This window comes from Argiope bruennichi, chromosome 5 (genome assembly GCF_947563725.1).
Source record: "Argiope bruennichi chromosome 5, qqArgBrue1.1, whole genome shotgun sequence".
In the NCBI taxonomy this organism is placed as follows: domain Eukaryota; kingdom Metazoa; phylum Arthropoda; class Arachnida; order Araneae; family Araneidae; genus Argiope; species Argiope bruennichi.
In genome coordinates this window covers 124,755,419-124,781,398 of record NC_079155.1, presented here as the reverse complement: position 1 = coordinate 124,781,398, position 25,980 = coordinate 124,755,419, and the positions used below count along the sequence as shown (strand labels likewise).

Sequence of the window (25,980 nt, the reverse complement as noted above, 5' to 3'; positions counted from 1 at the left end):
GTTATTTTCAAAATTACACTTTTTCTATACTAAATAAGAATATTGCAAAATTATGAAAAACGAGCAATTATTTTAACGACCATAACTTTTTTCAAAAACTATTCCCTTGTTCTGCTAATGATTTTGCATCACATAAACATTCTGAATTTTAACTTCATGCTACTTTTCAGTATATTTAAAATAATTGCAATCACTTGGTTTTTCTCGTTCTTTTCTTTAAAAAGTTTGGCAAGTTGGTTTTTAAGGTAATATTTCAGTTTTCAAATATCTTGTTATATTTCTTAAAATATAAGCATGACAATTTACTTTCTAATTATAAATTTTAATTTATCAGTTAACATTACTAATGTAAAAATCTTTTCTGTTGAAATGATTCATGAAAATATAAAATTTTATATATATAAATTTTATAATGTTATTTAAAATTTATTATTAAAATGATTTTAAATTTGGCTTTTCAGATCTTTTAATTTAATATTTGCTGCAAAAAAAAATCTCTTGGATTCAATGAATATGTTCTAGATAAATTCTTGCATTAAAAATGTGATTTCCTTACTAAGTACTGAAATTGTAAAACGTGGACAAAATTTGCCCCACTACCTCTCAAGTCTCTTGGCAAGTAGAGGGACAGTACATAATTTTTTCAATAATTTGCTTTTAGTTTTCTTTGACTGTTATTTTTAATTTATTCATGTAACTTTTTTTAATGGATTTTCTATAAATTGCCATTAACTAATATTTTAAAATAATGACATTTTCAATGAAATTACTTTGTATCTTATAGTACAATAAAATAAAAGTATTTCATAAAAATTATTTCTCCAGAAATGCAAAGGTGTTTGTAAAAAAAAAAGTCACAAACCTCAGTCAACCGGAATTGCTGCACGGAAGTTTTTCTATAATTTCCCAACATATTTATATCTATGTTGTAAGTTTTTCTTTTTGAGTAAAATTTATTTCGTTTTCTCAATTTGTCATTTCCTGCTGCTTTTGAAAACTTACATTTTTCCCATTTCACACTCTATGGTATGCAGCACATGTGAGTTCCTGAATGCATTCAAGGGAAAGTTCATATTGCATTTCTTTGTACATAATTTACAACTGGGGAGGGGGCAGTTTTCTTCTATTGAAATTCAGTAATTACAAAGAATTATTATTATTAGAACCATTATTTTTTCTTCCTTCTGCAGCTTTCAAAGAATATAATACCCAACAAAATATCATACTAAATTGTCGGATTAAAGAATTGATTGTGGGAAAATTCCTTCTTTTACTGTTACAGTTACACTTACTTTCAAGCATAAAAAATTGACCCAGAAGCGAGTTTCATGCTCCTAGTGTAAACAAGAGTTAACAAACGGCAGAACGAGTCAAAGAAGTGTTAGGAGAATTAATTCTCAAGCCCTTTGAGAGGCAGTGAGATATATTTATCAAACTTCCTTGTGAGGAAACTTAAGAAAAAAAATTTCTGGTATAGAATATTTTATTGTCAGAGTATGCAACTGCATCTATGTTTTAATGGCTTTTGCGCCATACAACCAAACCATTTTTTTTTTTTTTTTTTTTTTTTACATATTGCTTTTCAAAGGGTCGAAATGCAGAAGATAAAAAATCTTATGACAAAAAAAAAAGATATGCAGTGAAATCTCTCTAAACGGCCACTGAGGAAATTCGGCCGCTTTGAAGGGTCTTCGTTACAATTGAAAATGATTGCTATAATAATAAGAAATTCTGACTCATTTAAAATGAAGTTTGAGACTTATCTAAAGGGAAAATAGTACTTGATTTAATCTGTTTCTTTTACATTTTATTGTGCAAACGATATAATTTGACTTTTGTGTTAAATTTTCAAACTTCTTAGAAACAACCATTTTGCCAAACGCGTCTTTCAGTTTAAAATGCTGACCTTCGATAGACTCGTCAACCAAAAGGCGTTACCCCCGAACGGAACTTTCACCAAAGCCCTCCACTGCTGCTTCGCGCTGGAATGATTCGGGATAGTATTCTATTCTTTAACACACAATTTACCGTGAAGCTTCAGTCATGAGACATTAAGCTGATTGATTAAAAACTGATAAGGAAGAAAAAGATTTTGGCCCGCCATATTGTTAATTCAAGACAATCGCACAATTTTAAGTAGAATTCATCATAAATTGGATATAATACAGAAAGCAGGTATTAATTTAAAGCTTCCATTCCTTGTTATGGGCAATACTATCTACATTTTCGTAAATATAGCAAGCATGTTCGGAAAGACAAAAGTTTTCCTTAAAAAATTTCAAATTTTCGCTAGTTTTTTTTTTTTTTTATAAATATAAATTTTTAACTAAATAATACATCATTTACAGTATATAGAAGACAAATTATTATTACAGAATTACATTATGAATTAAAATATGAATTCTGTTAGTATTTAATGAAAAAAAAGGAACCTTTTTAGAAAATAATTTTAATTACTCATGCGCGAAATAAAACATCTCCCTCCAATTCAAAACAATTATATAAAATACCATCAAGTTTCAGAAAGCTGTTGTCATTTGTCTGAGACTCCTTACAATATGTAATTTATTTTGCAATACAATTGAATGCATTTGGATGTCTTGATTATTAATATAAGGCGAGTTGTTATTGCAATAACAGCTTTCATTCTATGAGGAAGGCTATTCATTATTTTTTGTAATATTTCAGGAAAAACTGCATGCCATTCTTGTGGACTTTGGTGGCACCAAATTCATCCTGCTGTATTCTTATTTTCCATTGATAGCTCCAATCTGAGCACTCCTCTTCAACAACACATAAAAGATGAAACATATACTTACAGACATAACTTAAATACTCCAGCATCTAAAACACTAAAAAATTGAAAGTTCGAACGTTTTTCTAATTGCAACAAATAAGGCATAGTACAATTTCATACTGCCCCTTTTAGATAACTACTCCAGTATTTCAATAAACGGCAACGCAAACTGTTCAAGAAAAAAAGGATCGCTAAGCGTTATCTTAATATGTATTCAAACCCTTGCATTTCTCCTCCAAATTTTCCCCTTTTGTTACATCCAGTAAACAAATCTGCCTATGCTTTTGAATTATTATATTTAATATGTGGGGGAACAAACCAAAAAAAAAAAAAGCTTTCTCTAGATGCCTTCAGAAAATTCAGCACTTTTTAAGGATCTATCTGAAAACCAAATACTTTCAAGATGCTTAAAAGTGGTTTTGAAATTTAAAGTCTTTTCATGATGCAATGTGCATTGTGTTAACTTCAAAACTCTCAGCATTAATATGGAAAACAAATAATTTTGCTGAGTTAGAAAATAATAATAAATAAAGGCTTTAGAAAAATATTACAGTGAGAGTATTACATAGCATTAAAGAATTTCTAAAATAATTTTCAACCATAATTATAGAAATTTTTTATTAAAGAAACTCCTTAGAGATGTCATATCAAATATTTGTTAATAAATAAAGCACTCACAAACATTCAACTTTCTTTAACTTATGAACTCAAAATTAAAAACACAGCATGAACACTCAATATTATACAATGAAGAAGAAAAAAAAAGCATCAGCCATTTAAAATTATCATCAAAGAGCTTTAATATCCAATATTTGAATCAATTTATAAGTATTGATAGTTATAACATGTTCAAGTGGTTTAAACGAGAAAAAAAATTATCTTTTAAATATATTCTTTCATAAGTGAGCAACCTTGAAAGGAAATTCTAAAATTCATCAATTTCTATCTGAAACAAAATTAGTGCCTTTAAGTAATGGATGTGAGGTTTGAGGACACACCCAATTCATTCACAGCTCATGTTAAGCTATTCCTTAACATGAGGACTCGTGCTATTGAATTTTTTTCAGCAATTAGGCCTTCTGATATCATGATTAAGTTGATCAGCACAGAATATGAATCTTAATGCCATTGAATATCCAAAGGATGAACAGGAACATCGAATTTCAGCTAGCCAATAATAACCCACATAAGTAAAGAAACTTACTTATAAGAATGATATGCATTTCCTCTAAAAGCCTTCCAAAAACTAGTCATCAAAAGCCTTCCTCATAGGACTGCAGTTATTATTACAGTATAAGATGGCTCCACTTCATTTTAAAAATCGATAAATCTGTATGCATTTAATCATATTATAAATGAAATTACATAATGTTAGTAGTTTAAAGTTTGAGCAAATAATAATGAATAGCATTATTATTATTTTGTTATCTATAAAACATAATTTAATGCAACTTATGTACTTCCCTTATAAGTATGAAGGAGCATTCAGTGTACTTTTTAACCATGTATAGAATTCAGTATAACTATTTGAAGATTCAAGTTCAAGGAGTATCAAGAATAAAGAATTATACGAGAAGCCCTCATAGTTTAGTCTATTTTCGAGAACAATGGAAATTCATCTCATAGTAACGATAATTTCTTCCTGAATCTTAAAAGCATTTGGCTGAAATTATAACATTAGATGGCTCTATATAAATTTGATTCTGGAATTAAGAAAAGAAATATATGCCATATTTTACAAATGAACAATTAGTCTATTTATATGAAATACTTTCATTTTTTTGAATATTAATAGAATTATTTTCAGATTTTAATATAATGCTTTAATAATATTTTGTCATGTATAGTGATTGATTTTAAAACTGACTGATGCCTTACTTTCCAATCTCCCCAAGCCCCATACAGCTTGAATCATTCAAGAATTTGCATATCCAAACAAAAATCAAAGTTTAAAAGAAAACTAAAAACACAAAATAAATGAGCACTAATAAAATAATAAAAGAGCATTTAATTAAAAACACCAATAAGATCACAGATACTTGTGAATCACATTTCCGAAACTTTTAAACGGCTCATTATATATATATATTATATACATATTTTTCAAAAATCAATAGTACAGATCTATTGAATTTAAATGCAGTAATATAAAATTATAATTTTTTTTGATACAAAAATTTATAAAGCAACTATTCAAAGCCTAAAATCCAAATGTGCAACATTTATCACAAATAAAAACCAAGAATACTGATCACAGCAATTAAGAACGTTTTTTCCGTGGGGAATTTTCCTCATCTTCAGCCTTTCTTTTTGGAGGAGCCATTTTCAGAATATGTATACATTCAGATGATGACATTCTCGGAAGGTCCAATGGAGATAAGAAAATAAATTGCATCTGGGACATCTCAACCGCTTTTCTACACAGCAGATCTACACTCAGTTGACGATTACTGGAGTCCTATAAATAGAAAGGGACCATTGAATTTGCAGAGGTGGAAAATTATTACAAATATTATTGTAATGACGATTTTAAAAACCAGATATCCACTTCAAATAATAAAAAATAGTGAAACAGAATTATTGAAATTTCATGTGTATAAGCATGAAATCAGCATCGCAATGCTTAATTTGTCGGATCTCAAGAAATATTTCATCAGGGGAATTATAATTATATTTCTACATAACATCACTTTACTACAAAGTTTTGATAAGAAACATATCAGACAATAGTAGTACTCTTCAGATCTGTATTTATAAAAAAGCAGTGTGCACTGGAACTCTACAAGTCAGGCCATTTGACCTTGAGTTGCCAAACTCTGTACATAAATACTTTGGAGGACAGGAATGTGCAACTCTTAGGAGTTTTAGTATTATAATTTTAGTTAATTAGAAATTAAGTGAATTTTTTTCATTTTTCTGCACAAACTTCCGAAAATATTGAAGCACATAAGTGAGTTTTACATCATCTGAAGTTCAAAAAATAATCTTTTCAATGTTTTAATCAATAAATTAAATCTCTATTTTTAATAAACTTTTTCAAAAATTTATTTTGAACAGAATGAAAATAAAAATTTATACTTATATTAACGCATTATGAGTGTGTGACAAAAATTATTTTTATCAGCATGTTGCCATCACACTGATAAAAACTCAACTTGGAAGATTAACTCTTACTGCAAACTAAACCTAGGAAAGTGTAATATTCAGCATGTGTTTGTATGAAATGAAATAAATATGAAATGTGATATTTTCTGAAACAATGAATGAGAAAAAAAAAAATACCAGTGACATTTTAAGAGCTACATTATTAATTCAATAATTCAGTTTTATTTTATTTAAGGCATACATAGTTTAATATATTCAGAATATTCATTTAAATCAGAGCTCAACAGGTAATTTCTAAAATTTTATTAATTGGTATCTAATAAAAAAAATGCCTAAATTAAATAACTTTTTAACAAACTTAAGCACTTTTTATGACATAACACACCCTAAATACATTTACTGATTGAAATCAAATTAAATATTCATAGCATTTAAATCTTCTTGAAAGTAAGGTTGAATTTTATGATGAAGCAGGGAGATTTTTTATTGAATAATTATTTGAAATTCATAATAAATTATATATAAAAAAGTATTCTGTAATATACATAGAATTATGATGTTGAAGGATTCGATTTTCTGTAGTCATATTTTAAAAAAATATGTGTTTGGCTTCAGCAAAAAAAAATATTTTCATATTTATTGAACTTTTATCTCTTTCATTTTCAAATCTAAATCTTACAGCAACTTAGAGAAATATATAGTACAATAAATAAAATATCATAAGGCTTCTATAACAATATGAATTATGTTACTATCAAGATTTGAAGCTTAAAAATATTTTGCTGAAAAAGGTCTTAAGACACCAAGATACATAAATATTAAATTACATATTTATGTAGCAGGAGCATTGATCCTGGTAAACCAGCTGGTCGTCAAAGGTAGCTAGTTATTAATAAATGAAACCAATGTTTTATATCTAATATGAACTTGGCCCTTTATACAAAATTATTTCAATGATACTAATCCAAATCCAATTAAAATATAAAAGTTTCTCTTCAATAATATAATTTGCAAAGCAAGTTCAATTAAAAGAATGAAATTGTATGATCTACTATCAAACTTTGTAAAATGTTCCTACAATGTTGCTTTCACATATAAAATTAAAATTCTATCAATATAAATAAAAAATAGCATATTACCATAAATACATCATATTCATCCAAGATAGCAAAAGGCATTCTTGTTCTCTCCCACAAAGCAAGAAGGAAAGCAATTGTCACAAATGACCTTTCACCACCACTTAAACTACTGTGGTTCTTCCGAATGTTTTCACCAGTTCTTGGAGATACCTATAAAATTATATAATCAGTATGTTAAACAATTACATTTGCAAAATATACACAAGATGCATAAAAGTTTTTCAACACAAAATTTTTCATCAAAATAACACAAAAAACCCAGTTTTTCTCTGTTATTAAATACGGTAAACTTTCTAATTTTATCTTCTTATGAACAAATTTTCTTTTCATAAAATAAATGCAAACTTTCAACACATGCATTATTAGCTTTATACTCCAAAACACCCATAAAAAATGAAAAAAAAAAAATTAAATTCAATCAAAACAATGTATTAACAGATTTATCAGAAGCATTCTTCATAAAACACATTTTCTTTTGCTTTTTCATACAATTTAATTTTCTAAATTCATTCACTTAGGATTTAGTTTTAACACTTCTTTCTTTTCATATTTCCATATGATACAAAATGTTCAAACACCTTATACATGATTTTCTTTAGAATGTTTCTATTCGTGAAATTCTATAGGTTTTGATTGCTAACTTATATTTCTTATACCACTTACATAATATATAAAAGGCTAATATAAACTGGTGTATAGCTCAATTGATATTTTAATGCATTTGCATGTTATTCCCCCTTTTTTAATTCTTGTGTTTAATTATTATTTCTATTTTTTAAAAAATTTCTGCTACTTTGCATATAAAACAGAGATTATAAATCATAAGAAGATAAGAAAGGGCGACATACATTCATAACTAAAGTTCTACTGGCATGATCGAAAATAAGATGTCCTTGGTATCCATTCCCATGAAGGATAGAAACAAAAGCCAAACCAATAATCAGTTCGGTATTTTTTCTAATGTGGTCCAATGTTTCATACCGGAACTTTACCATCTGTTCAATGTGCTTGAAATTGAAACAGAAAGTAAAATGTATTATTTACAAAAACAAGATGAATGCAATATTTCTTTACAAACAATACAGAAAATAAGTATTTGGAAACAATAATTGCTCATAAATATTTAATACATTGATTATATTCAAATGCGCATGCACTTACAGCTAGATATTTTTCTATTTTTTTAAGTTCCATTTCAGCTCTATGTAGATTTTCCAGTTTTTCTTTATATTTTCGACTTAAACTCTCTCGGTCACAGTTACTGAAAAAAATAAAAAATAAAAAGCCTATTTCTACTATTCATACAACACTAAATAATGTATTTTATTGGTATCTTTAAAATTCTTAAACTTATGGGTTCAAACAGAAGAAATAAGTTTTCCTTTTTTCATTATTATGGTGAAGAATATTTTATATAAAATTTAAGAAAATAGGAAAAATACTCAACACATAAGAAATTTTCATCAAGATAAAATATCTTAACAAAATCTTTCTAGCTTAGAACAAATTTCATATTAATTGAATATTATTTTTTCTCTCAATTTAATATAAATATTCTTGAATTTCTGGTATTAAGAACACACATCACATTGTTGCAGAAACAAAATAGCAAAATCTGCTTGAGATAAAATCTGATCCTACAAAAATAAAACATTCTTTTTTAAATGCTTTTCTTCATTCCATGAATTTTTTTACTAAATTATTTACATAATTGATGGTTTATATGAAGAGTAACTATATGAATGAGTTGTAAACTGTATTTTTTACAATGCAAGTTAACGAACTCATAAAATGGTATAACTAATCAAAGAGTTCACAACTGATCCATTAATAAGGATGCAAGCAATACTCCGACCTAGCCAGAGCCATGTAGGAAACTTGATGGGACCACCAAAAAACAACCCCACCTAACACGAAGAAACAATTTACATTTAATAATATTGGACACTTGTAAAACAAAGGACACTCTAGAAAGAATGCATGTTAATCCAGGGGGGGAAAAAAGACCCATTATATTTTACATTATGTACTAAATTGTGAAACATTAAAAATGAATGAATTACATTAAATGTTTAATGAATCCTTACATTAAGAGAGAATTAAAGACAAGAGCTTTCACAAAATGTCCTTAATAAAGATTTAATGACTGGAATTTTAAAGAATTTGACGTACAGAGACATCAAACTCCTAGGCCATCTGATTCTGTGTTCTCGCCTTCGTGCACAGGCTTTGATCACATGATTTATAGACCCTTCTTCCGTGCACCACTGACAAGTCAAAATTTTGTCAGAGAAGAGGCTTTGGTGTAAAAAAAATACACCATATCCACCACATACTTGGTTAGTTTGTAAATATATCATAGTTCATAAGGATTATAAAAATATCTTTAAAAGTAGCATTTTTTTGAAATGATAAGCTATAATAAACTTATACAAGACACTAAAGCCATTTTTAAAAAAACAAAAATGATTATTAGAGAAATATTTAATTATATAATAATGTACAATCCTAGATTATTTTTCCACTAAATTGCAACCATTGTAAAAGCATTTATCATAGAGGAGCATGAGATTTTGTATTTCCTTAATATTGAAACATGCCATTTGTGGCGAGGAAGAAGTGAAAGGGAAGGTAGAAGAAAATACACTGGCATTATCATAATGGAGAATCTATAGTTCTTAACCTTATCTTCACCTTCAGTTAGCAATTAATTAACAAACAAGAAAATGTTGCCAAATTCGTTTTACATCATGAAAATTTTTAACTCTTTCATTAACACTTTATTTTCATACACTTTAAACCTTTCATTGTATTTTGTTCATAAATTACACAAATTTGTCAGTGAAATTCAATTGGTCAAATGTTCCTAGAATAAAGAAAGTGAATGATAAAGCACAACTTGTATGCAATGAGCTGTTCAAAATAATAATAATAATGTTTTGAAAGCTCAGCATGCAGTCTATGCAATACTCAGCAACCTAAATATGACTTCTATTGTTTACCAATGAGTCACCTAAATGGATGTGCTTAGGTAAAATCACGAATGGAAGCTTCCATGGCAAAAATTGAAGATGTGACTTAGTTTCTGGATATCTCTCATACATACATAATAAATTACTTTTCTCATTTCATGAGCCAAATGAAAAATAGTTAAATAAAATGATTATAAAATATTATAAAAAATTTTCAAATGGTTATTATTACAGAATTTTTCCAATTTGTAACTTAAAATTTGCAAGTAAATATTTTTCAATTCTCTGTTAAAATTAATAAAAAATGACTTCAATCAAAAGATCTTTATAAAGAAAGAAATCTTTTTCACCTTTGTGCTTCAACCACTTTTTCTGTTTCAGTGATGAGGCGAGAGATTTCTTCATAGCTTCTATCAGTATTTATTCGTGAACACACTGATTCAGCTCTTGAGTGAGCAATCTGGAAAAGACCCAAGTTTGATTAAAGCCAATGCAGTTCTTTAATTATTAAATGATTTTGGTGACCAACTGTTTCACCAGGAATCTTCATTGAATTTACTTTCAATTAAATCTCTTATGCATAATTTAATATTCCTAATTCCTTAAAACAAATATTTCTAAGCATTAATGTTTGGTAGACGATTGAGCCACATTAGTTTAACAAACTAACATCTATTCATTTTTGACATCACTGTGTATATGAATAGTCCTTAAAGATAACATTATAAAGCTTAAGAATAAAATTGTCCAGTACATTTATTTTCTAATTTTTGTCATGTAACTTCACATTCTTATTTGTCATGCATTAAATCCTTTTTCTTTAACTTTCAATACTGGAAGAAAATCATGCAGTTGAGTATTTGATAAAACAGTAAAACATTTGAGTTTCAATGTAATAATACAATCAAATATTAGGGGAGAAAAACATTTTTAACTGTTAAATTAAAAACATTGCATGGCCATTAAACTGAAATGACTAAAAGGATAATTCTTTGAATATTAAGATGGTAGAAAATTCTTTGGGGAGTCACTATAAAAATGGCCAAAATTTTACTATTAAGTACGCTTATAGCTTATTTTTATAATAAAAAACAGTTGGCACTTTACAGGCTAGACTATTTGACCTAGAGTACCAAATTGGGCACATTTATACTTTGAAGGTTAAGAATATGTATCTTAAAGCAAGCGTTTCGAAAAATTATTAAGTGATTCAAATTTTGAAACGCTTGCTATCAAATTTTGAAACGTACATACATCTATTGTTTTTTATTAGTAGTAGTGAATTCATTAGTTAAATGGGATAAAATATGATCCATAAATAATTCAAATTATTATTATTTGCAAAAGACATGCTTGAATAATGAATATCTCATAAAATAAAGGGACATAAAAATAATGCCTTTAAGATTTGTAGAAATATATCCTATTACCATTAGTTAATATGAAATGAAATCCTTTTCAATTTTCTAATAGCAAGAAATCTGATAATGAAAGTGAATTAAAAGCTTATCTGAAAACAGAACTGTGTTCAGTCATTAAACTATTAAATATACAATTTCAAGATATTAATGTGTTTTCTATTGAAAATAAGGCATACAAAGAAACTAATAGTGATATTTGCAAATTAGAGTGCATATATAAGTTGTTGGATGTCAGAATAATAGTTCTTAGAAGGGTTTCCAAACTGAAATTTCATAAAAACTCTATGAATGAGAGAGAAAAAAAGCAAGCAAGCAAGACTAGCTCGATTCTATGTTATCAAAACGGGAGGGGAAGAAAAAGAAACCATGACTCATAAAAATTTCAAAATTGAGAATGTATTATTATTTTGGTTTATAAATAAATGCATTAAAAATTATTTATATAGGGTTGTTATGATTAACTTCCCCTATAAACAGCATCACACAACGCAAATGGGTGAACGAATTGCACCGAAATTTGGTATATAGATTGGTATACAAGTATTGGTATTGGTATATTTGGTATACAAGATGCGCTCACGGAATTTCGAATAAAATTTTGAATTCCAAAATGTCCACCAGAGTATGTCTTTTCCGGAAAAAAATTAATTTTAACACGATAAACGACCAAAACGGAATACAAAAACAATATTCACATTTATTGACTAGTTTCTGATCACTTTATCATCTAACCATATGAAGTAAAGGTAAGGAAAAAATAGCAGTATGCAATTTGAGAAAAACAGTTCAGTTTGCAGAAACAAAACAGATTAGGATGAAATTGCACAACAGGAGCAGTTTTTATCACGTCTAGGATGATATAGGCAGGGAGAGGTGCTCCATGTGACCACTCTCATTCACCTGCAAAATTTCAATGGACAATGTGTTCAACAGCATATTGTAATTGATGAGTTGTGATGCTTCACACATGCAGCGCTGTGGAGTTCTTTATGTCAATCAATGTCGCACCACCGTTGCAACAAGATACTGTTATCATAAAACATGACAATGACTGCAAACATTTTTTATCCTAACCTGTTTTGCATAGCTTTCTTTGCAAGCATGCAAATCTCGAAATTTTTCTCCTAGAATTGACAGCTTTTCCTGGTTTTACATCTTATTACTCATAATTCTTGTTCTGGATTGTTAATATTGTTTCTGCATTCCGTTTTGGGTGTTCATTGTGCTAAATTTCAAGAAAAGGCACCCTCTGGTGAACATGTTTTTTTTTTTTTTTTTTTTTTTGAAATTTTGTGAGCGTATCTTGTGTATAGCTTATATACCAAATTTTGCAGCAATCCGTTCATCTGTTTGCGTTGTAGGATTCTGTTTATAGGTTAAGTTTAATTATAATCACCCTGTATAAGCTCAGACAACACTCAATTTAATAGTTGATAATTGAGAAAGGGTATCATTACAATCAGAAATTAAGTATACATTAATTTCTTTCCAGCTCTTAACTCTCATGTTATCTTTATTATTGTTTATTGAGTTGTAAGTATTTAAATGCTAACAAGAAGAGTTAAAATTATTTAAGATGAATCCAGCACTCAGTAACTAATAATTGAAGAAATTGGATAAATATGAAGGAATCCAATAAATTTTGCTTCATTAAAAAAATGTTGAGGCCCAATTGTCATTAATAAAATAAGGAGATTCAAAGTTTAATTTACCTATATTTTTACAAATTTTTTTACACCAATAAAAATTTAACTCCTATTGAATGCCTGAAAAACCCTCATTGTAAGTTATCATTTTTAAATCTGAATTTTGTGATGTTAGCAGCATAAGCTATAAAGCAGAAAGGCGATAAATTTAAGAATCAATCAAAACCTCAAACATTAATGATGATAAAAACAAAGAAAAATACAATCTTGCAATTAATTGTTGTCAAAAACATGACTTCACTAACATTTCATTCTTTATTTTAGATTTATTCATGACTTGAATGTAAGGTTAGATAATGGAAAAACTAGAAATAAATGTTCTTTATGACAAAAGAAAAGTTTCCAAAATAAAACAATTAATGCTAAAAATTGTAAAGAACCTGATGAAAAGGGAGAAAAGTTTAATATATGATGTAGCCACTTTTAAGGATTATAAAGCAGTCCACATCTAACAAATTAACACTGAATTGCTGCTTTCTGTAGTAGTAGTAGTAGAGTACTAGTTTATGAAAAAAGCATCCATTCACAAGCTTGTTATTCTGAAATGAATTATTAAACAATAAACTCTATCACAGAAAAATATGTTCTTTATAAATGTTCAAAGAACTCATGCAAAAGATCACCTTCGTATTTAGATTTACATAAACTCAATTATTTTCAAATAGAAACACTGAAATTTGAATACAGATTCTCCAGATTAAAATAGCTCAAATTCATACAACAATTTGTAATTTTAAGTAAATGGTTCATAAGTTACAAACAATCAAAATTTTCAGTTCCTAAGAATGATGAGAGTTTTGCCCCCCCCCCTCCAAGGTATAATGATTTTTTATAACAATTCTTTTAGAATAAAATATTAAAAAAGGCAAAAGCTACACATATTTAAATATATAAAATTATACCTTATATTCTTTATTAATTTTTATATTCAAATGTTAAAAACTTATGAATAAAAAATAACAAGAATTTAGAAATTAACCAAAAGAGTCTTAAAACATCCCCATAGCAAATCTATGCATAGTATAAAATGAAGTCTCCTGAAAGCATCTGTATGTTTGGACCAGAAAAAGTCGAGAAATACTTAACTGATGTTGGAGATATTTTGTACCATTTTGTAGGGTATTTATTAGGGAAGGCTTTAATATACTAAAGCCTTAACAAAATAAAAAAAAATGGAATGTTATAATTACGATTTTAATTATTTTCCTACTTTGATTCGCACTACATTTCACTTATCTGTGAATGTGCAAAAACCTCAAACTGCTCATGCATAAATAGCAAGAGCTGCAGTATGCATCTGCGAAACACTTCTTTATTTACATCTGATTTTAAACACTGATTCAAAACTCATTGTGCCCCAAAAAAGGAAATCCGACCTTGGCCAGAACACATTAAATGCTAAAACGCTTCCTTTGTTGCACAATAATGAAAATGTAGAAGAAATGAAACTTTAGGTTAGCGAATATCAGAGAAAGAATGTCGATACTTAGAAAAGGAGAGTTTTTTGTTGACCGAAGTAACCGTCTCTATTAAATCGCACTGCAATTCAATTAGAGAGAGGATGAATCTCTCCTGTCTGCTGACATAGAAAGACATTTAAATTTCAGACAGAGTAGAAGAAAAAGAATAAACATTCCTGATATTTGGTCTAAAAAGGTGTACTCCGCCTTGAATTACGATCCATATGTGGATTACAGAAATGATGCTTCGGTTTCAATAGGAAAAATGTCTATAGTCTGTCCATATTGTTCAGCTTTAAGATGGAAAGATGAATCAAAACTCATGTGTTGTTTATGAGGGAAAACTAAATTAGATGAAGTCCTCCCTCACCTGAACCATTAAATTCATTTCTTACTAATGAGCATCTTACTTCCATTAAATTCACTTCTTACTAGTGAGCATCCTACTTCCAAAGAATTTACAAAGAACATATGCCAGTATAATAATGCCTTTCCAATAACTTCATTTATGAGTGCACAGGTGCACGAACACTACTTTATGCCAACATTTAAAATACACATCGAAGTCTACCATTTGGCTGGTTGTCTCTTTTGTCTTAGCACCAAGAAGAAAAACAGTCAATATAGTTTACAAAGAAATATTATGAAGCAAGCTGAAATTTATTATCATATCTGATTATACAGAATTGATAAACAAGTGTGGAACAGTGGGTACAATCACTTATTTGTATATTTTTAAATTTTAAAACGCATTTTCTATTCTATATTTTTAATGAATTGTTTTGTCTACGAACATATTACGTTTTTAACCATTTTAGCTGTCTAAGTATGGAACAACTTTGATATACAGTCATTTTTGTCCAAAAAATATTTTATTGCCAAATTTTAGCAAAATGACTGAATGTGGAGCTAACAGCCAATAATGCGGTTCTGAGAAACACTGCAGCAAACTAACAGAAATGTAGAAAAAAAAATCAATAAATGCAGTAAAATGGAATGCACACAAAAAAATTTTAATCGAAAATAATGAAAGTAAGAATAAGGAGTATGTACAGCAGGAAAAATTCAAGAGAAATAAACAGGAAAGATCGAAATACAGTCACATAAAAAAAAATGGCAGCAATGTAACCCCAAACAAAGCACCACCGTAAAACTGCCAACTTCGCAAGGCACCAAATGACTGTATATCAAAGCTTAGCCTTAAATATTTCTGAATGTGTGCTAAAAATTGTTTTGTAGTTATTTTTGATGTTTTCTAAGTATATTCTTATATTTCATGTTGCATGACATGCTTATGTCATATCGGGTGGAGGCTAGACTTAAGTTTAAAGCTAATTTTTCCTCTTGGATGTCATGCCACAGGCAACACTGTGCAGGTACTGCCAGTTTTATCTAATTTCATCAGAGTTTTTAAGATATGTAGCAGTAACCAAAAGCTTGTAAACTGCATGGTATTTAGGGAATATTTCAACTGTACAAAAAAAGTCTTGGGTAAGTATTCAAAACTGTATAAAAATAAAAGGAGACATAAGAAGGGGGGGGGACTAGCAAAGAAACAAAATATACTCACTTCTAATTTTTTTTGTGATTCTTCCACATCTTTTCGTTGCATAATACATTTATTTTCCTTGCATCTTAGTTGAAGTTCATATGACCTTTTCCCAGATTCAAAATTTTCTTTCAACTTGGATACTTGACTCATCTTTGTCTAAAAAAAATTACTGTTATTTTTTTTATTTATTTATCTATTTATTTTTTGAATTTGTATTTTATAATAAAATGCTTTAGTACTTTTTCGTTATATAAAAAAAATCTTAAAAACACATTAAAAACAAAAATTTCAAAATTCACATTTTACAAAAAATTGCTTAATTATTTAAATTCTTTTCATCACAAAAATATTTAAAATATCTAAGAAAAGTATTTCCAGTTAATAGTTTTCCAATTAAAACCAAACTGAAGAGGAAAAAGATACAATAATATAATTATGTAAACAGGAAGTTCATGAATGGAGATATATCAAAATCATGCTTCCTTTTCTTTCATAACTGGAAATAATTCCTGTTATATCTCCATTGTGTATTGATCATCTGAAATTTCTTAAGATAATTCTCTGGCAACCCAAGACAAATAAAATCCTCACTAAATGGCAATTGTATCATAAACATCACGCAGAATGTCATTTAAAATCATGACTACTATGGTCGCTTCCTGCCTAGTTTTACAGAAGTACAACTGTTTCTACTCTCACCACTGGGCAGACAGATTGTATACCTTATCATATTAAATCATATATCATTACTAATCTGAGAAAACAATATATAGTGTCAAACAAAACCACAAATCTCTATTTCCAGTCATTTTTGACTATGGATTCTTTGTCAAAATCCACCATTTAAGAAAAAGTTTGAGATTTTTCCCTGGCTACAATTTAAAAGTTTTAAGATAATAATCAAATAAACTTTTTAAAAAGTTAGAATACAAAATAACTTACAAGTAACTTTTGGTAATCTTCATCATTTAAGGATTTAAGTGAAGCACTAATAGTCTGTATCTGGCCTTCTAGGTCACGTTTTTTAGATTCCAGTTCTGAAACGACTTGTGAAAATCGTTTCATTTCTTCAATTTTTTGGTCATAGGATTGTTGTAAAATTTGTAGGTCTTCTTGCTGGAAAAAAAATAAATTTATTAATTAAATGGTTGGAAAAATATGGAAGGATTTAACAAGATATTCAAGAACAGTACTTCTGTATTTTAAACTTTTCCCTAAAAAGAAAATGTATTAAAAAATAAATATTTCCCCTAGTGAATTAATCATTAAAGAATAATTCTGTAGTTGTGCAGAAAATTTCTGGAGGGGGGGGGCTTCTTCTTCTTCACTGGTGTAACAATATAAGATGGATCTTGGGCTTTTCCAAAATTTCAGCCATCCTATTCTTCACTAAAGTTTTCAACTTTGTTAACTTACTGTTTTTAAGTCTTTTTCTAGGCAGTTAAATCACCTAAGTTTTGGTTTCTATCTTTTCTAGCATCAAATGGTTTAGTCAAAAAGATCTTTTTAGTGACTCGATTATCATCTAATCTTATTAAGCGTCCTGCTCATTTAATGTGCTGTATTTCAATACATTTAATAATATCAACTCCTTATTTAGTTTCTAAATTTTCCAAGTTTTCTTCTACAATCATTAAATTTAATGTATAGTATATAATGTATATTTAATGTGTTTTTTTTTAAATTCCTCTTTCAATTATACCAAGAATCTTTTTATCTCTCTTGGTCATTATCTATGTTTCAGCAGTGTATATAAGAACAATTCAAGTTAGCTACTCAAATTTAGCAAATGAGTAATTTGGTTTTCTTGTTGATGAAATTAGATAGCAAACATCTTTGTAGTTCAGAAAAACTCCATTAACAGATGGTTTTTTTTTTTTTTTTTTTTTTTTTTTTTGTGAGAATATCTGGAGCCAGCGAGTTTATTTCAGAGCCTAAACATTTGAAGCTCCTGACAGTTTCAAACTTGCATTCATCTATATCAAAATAAAGATTATTGAAACTAGTAGACATCAAATATATGCATCTTACTTGCTTCATCTTTCAAAGAAAGGAATTCCTATTTAAGTACTTCCAGAGTTCAAGTGACAACACCAATGTCATCAGCAAATGCACAGATTCATTAAAATTTGTTCCTCTTTTTTTCCCAAGAGGAAAACATACAAGACTGACTGCCAGTTCAAAAGAGTCATCACAGATGTTAAACTTAGTATCTAAAAGGAATACAGGCAAAGATGACATGCCAAATTTAATGTCCGAAAATAAACAGAGTTTAAATTTTTCTTAGTTGAAGAACAATAATTTAAAGCTGAATTTTTATGGGCATTAAAAATTCATAAGATGCATCATATTCATATTTTAATGCATTCAATGATATATCAGAAATATATTCACAGAAAGTGAAAAAGCTATAAAATGTATATTAGGCCATACAAAAATGTTGTGCCTTATTTGTAAAACATTAGCTCAATGAAATTGATGGCTGCAGAAGTTGCAGAAATTGATGCCCAAATACATGAATTGGCAAAAATGTAACTAAAAAAAGTAATCTTGCTTTGCAATGCTTTTTTGTCAAAAGTAATCATTAAATGATTTGTATAAAACACAAAACATGTTTGAGTTTTATTTCACCCAAGTAATTAATTTTGTGTGACTTAACGAGCATGAGAGGTAATAAATCCCCTCCCCCTACCCTTGATATATGAATTTTGTCTTCCTAAATTCTAGATAATAAATAAAGTGAATTTTGTGTGTGTGGATGTAAATATAAACCTTCTTTTATTATGCTATTAATCTGAATAATGTTAAATTGTAGCTTCTTTTCCTTGTTTTTCCACTCCTTAAAATCTTATTGCATTATAATTAGCACATAAGTGCTGTTCATGCATTTCTTCATGTCTTGAATATACGTACAGGGAAAAAACAGGGAATTTTTTTCCAGTTTTGAGTGGCAACTTTGCGTTTAAAAATTTCTGAGGTTCTTTATTCTAATATTATATATTGATATTGTAATTAATTACCTAGCACTTCAGATGGATAAGTTCATTGCATAGTGAACTCTAAATCATCTTTGAAAATTAAATGTAAGTTTTTTTCCCTTCAAAAGAAATCACCAGCAAAATTTGCAATATTAGATTCACTAAATTGCATGTAATCAAATATCCTTTTATTCTGTTCTCATGATAAATAACTAACAACATTATATATATTTTTAATAGTCTATATTAATATGATATATATTTATTTAAAGGTTATAATGGCAATCTAAACAAACTTTGTCTTAACAGATAATCAAATATTTTTCATCAAATCCATATGCTTTCTTTTCAGAAACTTTGAGAACTTTTTTCATCATAAAATAAACTATTCTTCTAGCTTAACTCTTAAACTACTGTAAACTTCTAATTAAATTATTTTTCTTTTTTGTGTTAATTAAACTATTCCCTATTTTTTTGCTCTTTGGAATTCACAGCTTGAATGGTGGTTTTAGTTGGTTCCAAAATGTTGTCTTATAAAATGGTTATTGTATAATACCATGGCTGCTAATAATATTATTACCAAATAGGTCTAAACTTGATATAAGAAAACAATCTTGAAAATTTCCATTTTAAATGACCATCAGAAATTAAGTATATGGGAGCTCTTCTTGATGTACATTTGCAAACCATTGAGCTTTTGAAACTTCCTAATTGCTTACATTCCATTATTTCATTAATAATAATTTTTTGATAATATACAAAAATCTTTTGCTTGTTAAAGAATTTCAAAAATTTCATGTTAGGAAGTTCAGATTCAAGCTTCCCCCCCTCCCCCAACAATTTTACAGCTTTGTTCTCTTTCATATGATTTCTATAAAGAATATTCATTTCCACTTCTGAAAAACTATCCTTGTTCAATAAAAGTTCATGAGAATTTTTTTAATTATTATTTGTCAAATAATCAGCATTTGTTCTATCATATTGAATAGTACATATTTCTTGTTTTGAAATAATGCCCCATAATTTAACGAACAACTAACTTTTCTGCTTAAGACACTGAATAAAGCAGATAGTATGTAAAACTAAAATCTAAATATTTTGCATGTCTATAATTTGTAGATGTATGGAAGTCAAGCAATACGAATACTATGAATCACAATATCAAATTTTAGTCACTTCACTTAGGAAAATGGGTTGCATGCATGCTTGCTTAAAACACATATAATACAGCTTTTTATTCACCAGTATTGACTACTAAAATTGCAACTACTAATTTTAATTGTTACTCAAAATAATTATCTTTTAGGGAATTTAATTGGAGAATGCAACGAGAAAAGCATTGTATAAGAATCTAAACAGTTTGAGGAAAGTAAAGGATTGTTAAAAGCTAATCACACTATCAAATCTAAATTTGATAGTGTGATTAACAGATTAGAATTAAAAATAATACCTTATATAGTCTACTCAAAATAAAACTTTGTGATTACGTGGATATTTTTTCCAAAAATATTCCTTTGTGATGATTGTAACCTAGACTATAACAGATTCTACACATAAAAATTTCAGTTCTGTTTCAAAATGGAAGATTTATGATAAATAAACATAAAAATATAACATTTTAACTAATAATTGTATAATTTAGTAAATTCTCTAATTAATAAATCCATTGAAAAACAGACAATCAATCGTTTCAACAACATTTGAGTATGCTGATTTCTTCCTTTACTATGAAAAGATTTATGGAATCAAATACCTCCCAATATTTTTCCTTGCGAGAATCTGATCTGAATCTAGAATTCAATTGTTAAGTTGAACTTATGTCAATAATTAAATATTTACTATTTTTTAAATAATTTATTAGAATAAGGTTATAAATGCACCAAATACATTCAATAAATAGTAAAAAGTTAACTGCAAAATGTCTATGGTAATCTTCTATATTAATAAATGAAATGTCAAGTTGCAGAAGCAGCAAACTACAACATTTTGAATTAGTACTGGATAATAAATAAAAAATATCCTGAATCTTGTAATGTGAAACACTTTTCAAGAGAAAAAATTTTTTCCCATAGGATCAATATACAATAAAATATTGCATTCCATTATTAAAAAAATAATTTAAAAAATTTATAGCAATGTAATTTAATATTTATAATAAATGCTTTTTAATGAAAAAAAGTTATCTAAAGACATTTATTTTTACTTAAGCTTCAAAATTTGGCAAAGAAAAAAAAAGAAGAAAAAAAAAACAGCTCTATTGAACAAATTTGCAACACGCTTAGCTATTGCCTCTTGAAGGTGATACTTCTCAGCATAAGATGAAAGCTTCCCATTTTCCAATATCTCTCCTATTTTAATGGAAGTTTGTTTTTCTGATGAGGCTATTGTTTTTTCCCTCTCTTGATGAACCCTCCATAACTTCTTGTTACAACACAGAATGTAATTTCATAAGTTCTTCCACTAGCTCATTAACATAGTTGCTATCCAATTACAGCTCCATCATATTTGCCAGAGAAACAGTCTCATCAATACAGATTGCAGAAGCACTTCCTGAAGCCCATGGAATCACACAACTATGTTTTCTAGACAAGCTTCTTCCTTGAAGACATAACAGCTCTCTTGATGATCTTGAAGTATCCAATGATATGATGAAAGTGGTTTTTCTAAAACTCTCCGAGATTGAGTTTGGTTCCTTCAAAGAGGGTTGCCACTCAAATACGGAAAAAAATTCCGTGTTTTCCCTATTTATATGTGTAATATAAGAGAAAATGTGTGAACAACACTCAGTTATAATGGTATAATATCACTTCATAATTTTAATGAGTGGAAAAAGGAAGATTCTTCATTAAATATGGATTTAAACAAGATGCAGTTTTTATAACATTAAAACTTTTGGACATGTGTTCAAATATTTTTACAGTTATTTTTCACAAATATAAAATACTCTGCTAAAAAAACCTTCTTCTTCTTTTTTTTTTTTTTTTCCAATTTGAAGTAGCTTGTAATCACTGTTCTAAATCGTTATTTTTTCCCACAGCCTTAGATTTTTCGGATTGTCAAGCTCTATTGAAAATAATTAACAGATGTTTTTACTTCTTTGACAACGTTTCTTCTTCTGACAACATTTTTCTTAATTATTTCAAAAGAAAATTAATATAAGATAGGTATAATTGGTTCAGATGTCTGAACTTTTTAAAGAAATGGCTGAAGTATATTAGCAACATAAAAAATTAATTTATTCTGAAAAGCATTTATCATGCTAACACTTGTGGCAGATCCAGGAAAAATTTTCTTTTTATTGCAATTTAAGTATATCTTTATGTTGTCAAGAACTTTTAGAGTAATTTCACAAACAGAGATATTTTTTATCCAGTGGAAAGAACAAAACTTCAATGAAATTTCAGAAGAATCAATAACTTCCAGGAAATTGGCACATCTAACTGGACTATCATTAAATACTCTATACATTGCTCTTAGAATAATATCTACGTTCCCTTCAGGAGATTTACGTTCATAAAACATTCAATAAATTATGCATTGTCCACAAGTACTTAGATCCAAAATTTTATAGTCATTTTTGCACGGAAGTTCCTTTCTGGCATGTTTTAAAAATTTTTAATTTACACTTAGTCCATTCAAACTAATTTAAAAAAGTAACTGTATGTCCAAACCTGATATAATTTCGTTAAAATTCTTTAAAAATTCTTAAGCAGTTGTATGCTTAAAAATACTGAATTCCAATATGTTCCAATATGAAACCCTATAGGTTGATACATGCCAATATCTTACAATAAGATTCATTTGATATTTTTGTGAAATACAATTAAAAGCTTTGTCAAAACATATTATGAATTTCTTATTGTTTAAAGATTTCTTAAAAGATTATTGAAAAAAATGGAGCTAATCTGTAATAAATAATGTACATTTTTATATGACATTAAGTACAATTTTTAATATTTCACTATGAGTGAACATATGTGAAAATATTTCTGATATATCATTGAATCCATTAAAGGACAAATATGACACAACAAATTTTAAAGACCATAACAGTTCAGCTTTAAATTATTATTATTATTTAAAACTAAGAAGTTTGAAATTGGCTTATTTTTCGGATATCAAATTTCACATGTCCACTTCTCTTGTATTCTTTTTAAATAAAAAGTCCAATATCAATTATTTACTTGTATACAGAAGGAAAAGGTGAGCGACTAAAAAAAAGAAGGAATTTCTACAATTACACAGTCACATATGGTGTATTGAAATTACTGTTCTATGTTCTTTTAATCTTGCAATATTTAAACATCAGAACTTTTTAGAAGGGGGGGGGATATAAGCGGGAATTTTAAAATTCAATGTACTTTAGTGAGTTTCATGAAAATTTTCAAATTCCATTTCCTTTCCTTGTTTTTTAGATTTTTTTTTTTAAATTAGTTATATGTTGGTACCATGACAACCCTTATGTATGTTCCAAGCTTATTTTTTATAACTGAAATTAGTATCAATAACTTCAATACTAATACAAGATGTTGAAAAAAAATGCTCGTCCCTGATAGCTACACATTTGCTTAAACCTAATATAAAATGTTTTTCGCACATTTACATACCAAATGAAAAATTCTAAAACCTAAAATTCTTGTCAACTTTTATTTTTCAGACATTGAGCAACAGATGCCTATCAATCAGAAAATGTTATTAAAAATATAATTAGCTATTTAAAAGGATTAAGCATTAGCATTTGCAAATCCAATTCATGATTAAGACATTTAATAAATACATATATAAATTAAGAAAAAGCAGAAAATATGTTAAATTTATATTTGTCTCTCAAATATTTTTAATCAACTTAAATAAATAATTTGATTTATCAGAGTAGAGCATTTATAAATAAGGAGTTCTGTTCAGCTTATGATCATATTCATGGTCATAAAATATATCCAAATCAAACAAAATTTCAGATACTTTTGCTATCAGTAAATTTGAAAAATATAATTCTGATTTACAACTAATCCATTGAAACAGAAATTAGATATAAGTCAAGAAGAATCTACACATATTTAAAAGAACATTTCTTTATAGACATACAATGAAATACATTAAATAAGCACTTACCAAACAATCCACAGTTTTTGTTTCTTCTTTACGCTCTAGTTCTTTGATTTCCATCAAGTTTTTTTTATATGCTGTAGAAAGTTTCACCACTTCCCCTTCTAGATGTTCTATTTTCTCTGGGAGTGATACTACAGCCTTTCTCATTGTCTCTATTTGTTTCCGTATTTGATTAATTCTATTCAATTTTTCTTCTTTATCTCTTTCCATATTTCTAAGGAAAAAGTAAGGTAATAATAAAGGACTTTCTCACAAGTAATTACATCTGGTAGAAATAAAAAAAGATGAATATGGACAACTGGCATAATACCATACATCTTTTAGGCAAACAAAAGTTAAATTCTAAGATTATAACCAATTTAGTTTTGTGTTTCTTCTTGTCTTCTATTTCTGAATATATTTGTACATATAAGAAATTTAACTTTGAAATTAATAAAATAACAGTTTTTTTTGTTTTTTTTTTCCCCTTTTTCTTCATTTTTATTTATTTATTTTTACTTGAAACATAAAATCCTTAAACCAGAATTTTTAAAAGTGGTCACCATAACAAATATGTCAAATAATGAGGAAGATTTAATTTATGCCTATGCAAAATTATTAATGCTGAATTTCATACCCTATCACATTAACATGTGATGACAAACTGGAGAGCCTAATTTTAGCTAATGATTTAATAATTATTTATAAAGTAAGCATGAACAGAGGAATATTTTGCTTAGAGGTTTATTTTGCTAAATTACCAGATATAGTCTTGTTTTGTTTGGAATTTATGATACATCTTTATTTAATTGTAGTGCACCAAACAAAAATCAATAAAATTCTAGAAAGGTTCTATAAAGTAGCCATAAGAAAAAGGTGTGAAAAGGTAAAACTGAACATGATGAAAAATAATCAATATTAGTGAAACAAATTTTTAAAAAATCACAGACTCTGATTAAATGTATATGTTCAATGGATTGCAAGAATGCCAAATGTCATTTTGTACAAAGAAAAATCAACCAAGCAAAATCCAGTGCAAGCAGTTTTATATCAATCATAAAAAGCAGTCAGCATAGTGCTTAAAAGACAAACCACCATAAAGGACAGATATTGATGAAATTTAAAAATTCTTTTCATTGTTAAAATACATATTGCAAGTAAAAGGTTAGATACTGTTGCATCTATCAGAATATAATGCAACAAAGGCTCTACATGGAAAGTGGTCAAATAAAAAGCTGTAATGAATTTCTTTGGAATAATAACAGTTTCATAAAGAAACACTCAGTATAAAACTGCAAACCTACAGGCATAAAAAAACACGAATAATTAAGGTTAGTTAATTATAAATAGGAAAATAATCATTTATATCTATCAAAAAATTATATTTCAAGACTCTGAAGCAAAAATTATACATGCACATTGGTTGTTATGATTGTAATCACTCTCAACTCAACAGACAGTATAACATATAAGAGTTGCAACAGTTAGACATAATATTAGCATATTTTATATTGCATAGAGTTTACAATTAAATTTATTAAAGGTTTTATTTTGACATAAAAGAACTAGCTGTCTTAACAAAATCTAATTTATAACATCCCAGAAATATCGAAATCATCATCACTGATATCATCTAAAACATTTTAGAATGGAGCATACCAATGAATATCTGAAGAAATTCAACTTGAAGAAATTAGGTTGGTTGTGAATCAACCAACCTACAAAAATTAAAATTTAATATATAAAAATGAATTTTTGCTTG

At 27.8% G+C, this 25,980-nt stretch overlaps 1 protein-coding gene across 2 annotated transcripts in view; it reads right to left on the bottom strand.

The window, feature by feature from the left end:
- Window positions 1-3,496: 3,496 nt before the first annotated feature.
- The window catches only part of LOC129968725 (structural maintenance of chromosomes protein 6-like), a 91,131-nt gene continuing 68,647 nt past the window's right edge, over window positions 3,497-25,980 (bottom strand). For both annotated transcript variants that reach the window (XM_056082907.1, XM_056082906.1), the window contains 8 exons: window positions 24,243-24,453; window positions 17,095-17,268; window positions 16,171-16,308; window positions 10,364-10,473; window positions 8,203-8,302; window positions 7,890-8,048; window positions 7,042-7,191; window positions 3,497-5,255 (listed from right to left, as the gene is read on the bottom strand). In XM_056082907.1, the coding sequence (XP_055938882.1) occupies window positions 5,058-5,255; window positions 7,042-7,191; window positions 7,890-8,048; window positions 8,203-8,302; window positions 10,364-10,473; window positions 16,171-16,308; window positions 17,095-17,268; window positions 24,243-24,453 (1,240 nt within the window). In that variant the 3' untranslated portion in view covers window positions 3,497-5,057. The remainder of the gene's footprint in view (window positions 5,256-7,041; window positions 7,192-7,889; window positions 8,049-8,202; window positions 8,303-10,363; window positions 10,474-16,170; window positions 16,309-17,094; window positions 17,269-24,242; window positions 24,454-25,980) is intronic.